The 6,015-nt window shown below is 35.5% G+C and overlaps 1 protein-coding gene across 4 annotated transcripts; it reads right to left on the bottom strand.

Moving 5' to 3' along the window:
* Nucleotides 1-69: 69 nt before the first annotated feature.
* Nucleotides 70-4,917, bottom strand: LOC111491651 (protein PHOSPHATE STARVATION RESPONSE 1-like). 4 transcript variants are annotated; one of them, XM_023140656.1, is made up of 9 exons: nt 4,743-4,917; nt 3,454-3,924; nt 3,121-3,384; nt 2,812-3,019; nt 2,655-2,731; nt 2,413-2,452; nt 2,194-2,251; nt 1,563-1,632; nt 70-709 (listed from the first exon to the last, which is right to left on the bottom strand). In XM_023140656.1, the coding sequence occupies exons 2-9, from the start codon at nt 3,787-3,789 to the stop codon at nt 362-364; spliced, it is 1,401 nt and encodes a 466-aa protein (XP_022996424.1). In that variant the 5' UTR covers nt 3,790-3,924; nt 4,743-4,917; the 3' UTR covers nt 70-361. The 4 variants fall into 4 exon arrangements, with proteins under 4 accessions (XP_022996424.1, XP_022996425.1, XP_022996422.1 ...); XM_023140657.1 differs by having other exon boundaries at nt 3,121-3,603; nt 3,691-3,924; nt 4,743-4,916; XM_023140654.1 differs by having other exon boundaries at nt 3,121-3,924; nt 4,743-4,916.
* Nucleotides 4,918-6,015: the final 1,098 nt, after the last annotated feature.

Raw genomic sequence — 6,015 nt, 5'->3', positions numbered from 1 at the left:
TTTTTTTTTTTTTTTTTTTTTTTTTTTTTTTTTTTTTTTTTTTTTTTTTTTTTTTGAATTACACAAATGTTGACAGCAATTTCTAACAGAGAACCCTTGCTGTTGCATATTGAAATCAACTCAGCACTAAAGTTGCTACTGAGTGTACAATCTCTGTGTACAAGAGAATGATGTAACCAAAACTTGGATTTCAGTCTTTGCTAATAAACTAGAATGTGAGACCATTTATATCTAATATGCCTAAGTGATACTCAAAGCCAAAACCAGGTACCTACCCTTTCCCGCAACCTACACTGGCATTTTCAAGATTCAGTAATGACTTTGGACAATACAAAAGAAGACAGACCTGAAACAGCACAGCCTAATTCTCTGTCCTTTGGCGTTTTGATAGCTGGGAGCTAGATTTTGAAGCGTCTGGCTCGGTATTTTCGGGGACTTTTCTATGCCGTGCTTCTGGCTTCCCGCCTTCTTCGTTAGTAACATTTTCGGATATTGTGTCAGCTTCAGATGGATCAGTGCGGGCTGTGCAAATTTCCACCTGGGAAGTTTCCAGCTCTGTTTTGGCAGAGAAATCATCAACAGTATCTGAAAATGGAGACTCATCCAATGTGGATGCTTTCAGGTTATTGCCTGACTTGAATTGTTTTTCAAACATCATTTGAAGGTACTTCCCTTGTTCTTCTATTCTTAACTGTAAATTTCGTTGGATCTGTCAAACAGCGAACAAGAAAGGAATTACCTCACAATCGTTAAACACCAAATGGAGGGATGGGGCGTCGTAAAAATGTGGGACTAATGCGTTATGATCACATGAAATCAGACCACAAACACACACACACACACACACCATCTACCAGAATTCATCAAATATAGACTGGTCTGATGAAGGACACTAACCAGTTCACCAATCCAGGCACTTGTGTGTTATCCACATTATTACCAGACCATCAAAAGAACAAAAATATACTATTCTTTCACAGTTTATGAAGCATAGGAGTATTCTATGATTGCCTAAAGCAAATTATCATAGAGGGGAGGCTCCAACAAGCAATTTTTGCTATCAAAATTAAACCATCTCACTTATAATTTGTAATGGCCCAAGCCCTCCACTAGCAAATATTGTCCTCTTTGAGCTTTCCCCTTCGGGCTTCCGTTCAAGATTTCTAAAACGCGTATGTTAGGGAGAGATTTTCACACCCTTACAAGGAATGTTTCGTTGGGATCGAATTCCATGATTGCCTAAAGCAAATTATCATAAAGGAGAGGCTCCAACTAGCAATTTCTGCTATCTAAATTAAAGCATCTCTCTTAGAATTTGTTGATATTTTCTTTCATAACCGGAAGTCCCATGACCTTCCCATCATACTTCATAACTGTAGAACGGGGTAAAACAAAAGGGCATTTTAACATCATCAATAAAAGGTTATAACGAACATGTGAGTTCTTGTGGCTAAATTCAAGGTAGTTTATCAGAATTATCACTATGCCAATCCTTGGGGCACGCTTTCAAGGAGAGGATTTAACTCGATCAGCAGAATCTGTTCAAAGTAACAAATACATACCTCGAGTTGCTCATGTAACTTTTTCTGAACTTCCATCTGCAGACGTAGAGCCTCTGTGATATCAATACTCCTGTTATGCAAAGCCAGATCAATACTAGGAAACCTATCTTATACTTGGGAAAAACTGGTTGTTCACAAGAAGAACGAAAACATGGAGGACCCCAGTAAAATAATTCCTAAACAAATGTCCCCTAAAAGTATTCCCATGTGAACAGTAAATCCGCTAGTTTAACAAATAGTTTAAGGGGAATATTGATCCTTTTTGGCATTCTGAGAGAAGGTGAATAATTGGAAAAAAAAACCAAAGAAGAACGGAATAAAAAAGTCCAACTGAAAATGCCTAGAAATCTCAACCCTCTTGAATGAACTCATAAAGCAAGAAATGCATAGACAAGTCAACAAAATATGCCTAGACATCACAGCCATCATGAATGAGCTAATAAAGCAATAAATGAGTAAATAAGTCCAATCAAATATGCCTAGAAATCTCAGTCATCTTGAACAAACAAGTCCAACTACAAATGCCTAGAATCTCAAACTGATGATGCCACCAGCCTTTAAACCATGCTTGAACATATAAAACTGCATACACTTAAATTTTCCAAAAACAAAACCCAAAAAATTGACTAACGTTTTCAAATCGAGTGATGAAATATCCTCAAGCGAGGTGGTGCTTTTCTCCATTGACCCTGCAGTGAAAATTCATTAAATTTTTAAATCCAGAGTATCAAACAAAATCAAATCATATGCATCATCTTGATCTAACTATTGAACTTAAATACAGGGGTAAAACTTTGCATGCATTACAAAGTGCAGAACGTAAGTCAGATATCATAAGTATTTTCTATACCTTTTGATGATTCTGGTTGGTATCTAGCCGTCCTATATTTCTGCAAGCAAGAAGCCATATAGCCAATTATAAGTATCGAATACAGGAATGTTCAGACATGAATAGTTGCTTATTACCCAAAAAATGTTTGGACATATGCACACAGTGCAGAACGGGTGGGCTCATGTAGACTACTGATGTCTGAATCTTTTTTTTTTTTTTTTTTTTTTCATTATAACTCGTTCATGTAGAAGTAAATATACCTGCAAGTGGCTCTTCACATGATAGATTGTCAAACCCTCCACTTGCATAAGCTTTAGAACACCTTTTGGAGTAGCTCCTGACAGATGAAATAGTAAAGCCATTTAGATATAATAACCATTATCAAGACAGGACGTGAAGCAGGCGGGCAATACACACTTTCACTGCCACCAAGTTTGTTTACAGCCTCTACAAATGCATCATGAAGTTCTGGTGTCCATCGCATTCGTGGCTTGGAGGGAGCTCCATTTGAAGAGGGAGTTGAGGTAGCAATCATAGAAATTTCCCCAGAAGAAGGAAGCTGATTTTGAATTTGAGACTGCTGCACTTGCATTTTTATCACTGGTTTAGATGCTTGGTACGCTATCTGTGGAATCAACAAGACGAAAACAATTATAAGTCCCTCTTAGAAGTATTAAGCCAGTCAAATGGACAAAAATATGCATAGTATTGTGAAAGAACTCCAACCTTTGGTTCCAAATCTGCAACATTGGCATCCACTAGAAGGTCACTCCAATTAGAAGTCAATGAATCATCAGTTATTATTCTATCTGTCCAATCCTGCCAATCATTTTCTTTACTGAATTCATCTGAAACCATAAGAGAGCTGCAACTATTGTTTTCTACGTGACTATTGCCAACAGGGTTATTTTCAGGAGCTTCCAGAAAATCTGGCAGTGCATCCGTACACCAGGAATTGACATTTTCACCAGTAGGATGGTTGGTTGATGAAAAGAGTTCTGAATGAGAATGTAAGAGTGCACCATTAGCTGATGAATCGGAAATGAACGGTGCAACTGATTGGTTTTCATAAAACGAAACGGATGAGTAGTGAAGATCTGTTGAAAACCCTGGAGAAGATGAAAATATATTGCCAACTACTCCACTGCTAGAGTGTAAATGGTTGGAATGAACAAGTGGCCTTGATACCAGTTCTCGTTCCATTGAAACCTGTTGAGAATCTGGCAACTTAGGATATACCTCCTCCAAACAAGTAGGCAGTAGGACTCTTAATGGTTTAGATATATCTTCATTTACCCCTGCACTACTATGCTGCCTTGCACTTGAACTTGCAATGGATGAGACAAGACTCGCCTCAATTTTCATCCTTAAATCAAAGGAAGGAACAAATTTCATCTATTTGCGGCAATAGTTTAAGCACCACGTGACAATCCATCATATTGTAGCACATAACTGGTCCTTAATTTACTTCAGTACTTACAGCTTACGCCAAGTCCCTTCAGTAGTTACAGCTTACTCCAAGTCCAACATCTAGAAATGGACAGTGGGGGGAGGGGGTGGAATCATCAATTTTGACAAAAGTAGAAACAATTTCAGAGAAAAATAAATTACATTTCGGAAGAAAAAGAAAAGGCTTCTTCTCAATGAACTAAAGCATATACATGTTATCACAAATAAAAAGAGATTTCACCGGCAAGATGACACAAGACCCATCAATCACCAAAGTTTAGATGATTGAATTTGGAGCTAATTTCCCAGAACCTAACAATTTGATACTGACAGAAGCAAAAACAACTTTTTTTAACAATAATTCAGGCTGAGGGGAGATGAATCGTAAAACCCTTCCCAATATACTCATAAAATTCCGTTTTCTGAGCGTCTACCCAACTCGAAAACTATAGATGCAATTGTAAGTGATCATCTTTACCAGCAGCTGACATCATATAAACGCTACATCAAAGCACTTGCAATTGTTATGATCATAATTTATGTTTCGAATCAATTTCTGTAACTTCAACTGCACCATCACAGACCAGCCAAATTAACAAGAATTTCAAAGTAAACAAGTTGAATATCAAAACCTGGAGACTAATTATTCCAAGAAATACAGTTTATATAGCAGCTGAGAAACCGACTTCAACAACACATTGTTGAAACGGAGAGAAGAACATACAATTGAACTTACGCAATAGAAAAACATCAAATTCTGAAGCAGCCAAGTGGATGGATCCCAAAACGAGTTCACAATCGACCTCAAATGGAAAAAAGATTACACACACACACGCACAAAAAAAAAAAAAAAAAGTGATAAACCTAACTAATCGAATGGATAACGTGCAAATTCTTACCCAAAAGCCGAATAGAAAGCGTCTGGAAGGTAGAAGAAAGAAAAAAAAAGAGGAACCCCGCGAAGAAAAAGACTCGGAATAGAATCCGAAAAACCACAAATGATACGGCGCTGAGAAATCGGAGGATGTAGCTCTTGGGTCACAGGCGGGTGATTTAAATATGTCACCGGCACAGCCGATGAAAGCCGGATGAGGTGACGGCCGTGATGGTTCCGCTTTGTCGTCATTGCACTCTGAAACGTACGGAGCTAAATTGTTGTACGCGCCAAAAATGGCGCGTAATTTCCACACGTTCAGTTTTGGCCAATGGTTTGTACAAGTGAACGTTTTTTATTAGTAATGAATTAAACAGTTGATAGGCTGCGAGTGGGAGTATTCTCAATGTTGTCATTTTTCTGCTCTTTGTCCCAGTGGCCAATACGACTCGTTGAAAAAAAAAAAAAAAGGTTTTTTCTTTTAGGTTTTTGTCGAATGAGCATGCCCACTTTTTTAAATTATAATTTATTCCTCAATTTTTTTTAATTATAATTATTTAATTACAAAATAAACAATTTTCACTACCATAATTATTCTATTAAAATATTATATTCACTCCTATTTGAGATGAATTTTAAATTTTAATTAGTCAATTTGATTCTCCCAACTTGTCAATGATTTGAATCTCTAAAAAACAGTCCATTTTAAATTTAAAATTGGAATGTTCTATTAATTTCTAATTTTATTTGAAATAATAATATGACATAATATTTTTTATGAGCTTAATACTTATACAAATAGTAATTAAACCACCGATTTTTTAAGTAAAAATAATTATTTTATCTATTAAATTATGTTTGACGGGTAACGTAAATGGGAGATGAATTTGTGAAGAACAAAATAAAATATTCCATTATACCATCTTTCATATTAATATTCTCATTATTTTTTCAAACAAATATGGATATTGATATTCTCATACTTTTTACATCAAATTTTAAGTCAAAACTTTTATGATAAAACTTTTATGATGCACTTCAATAGAATCTTTTATGACAAGTTTAGCAATGAATTTGGAAACAAAGAATATAATTAATATGGATACTTGATAGTTTTGGAAAAGAAAATAATTAAATATCAAAACAAGATATTTTGAAGCAAATAAAAACAAAAACCTAAATTTGAGGTAACAATTATAATTTAAATTAAAAAAAAATGAGAGGAAAAAAAAAAGGCATATGGAATCAGCATCCACTATGAACAATTGATTTTTAATTTAAAAAAAAAAAAATTGAGG

The sequence above is a fragment of the Cucurbita maxima genome, unplaced genomic scaffold, assembly GCF_002738345.1.
Source record: "Cucurbita maxima cultivar Rimu unplaced genomic scaffold, Cmax_1.0 Cma_Scf00016, whole genome shotgun sequence".
Taxonomy (NCBI): domain Eukaryota; kingdom Viridiplantae; phylum Streptophyta; class Magnoliopsida; order Cucurbitales; family Cucurbitaceae; genus Cucurbita; species Cucurbita maxima.
This window is presented reverse-complemented; position numbering and strand designations above follow the sequence as displayed.

Coding starts and splice junctions, on each gene's coding strand:
- LOC111491651 (XM_023140654.1), bottom strand. CDS start 3,789: ATGAAATTTGTTCCTTCCTTTGATTTAAGGATGAAAATTGAGGCGAGT. Junction 2,732..2,811: donor CAAACTTGGTGGCAGTGAAA/GTGTGTATTGCC, acceptor TTCATCTGTCAG/GAGCTACTCCAAAAGGTGTT. Junction 710..1,562: donor AGTTACATGAGCAACTCGAG/GTATGTATTTGT, acceptor GCTGTTTGACAG/ATCCAACGAAATTTACAGTT.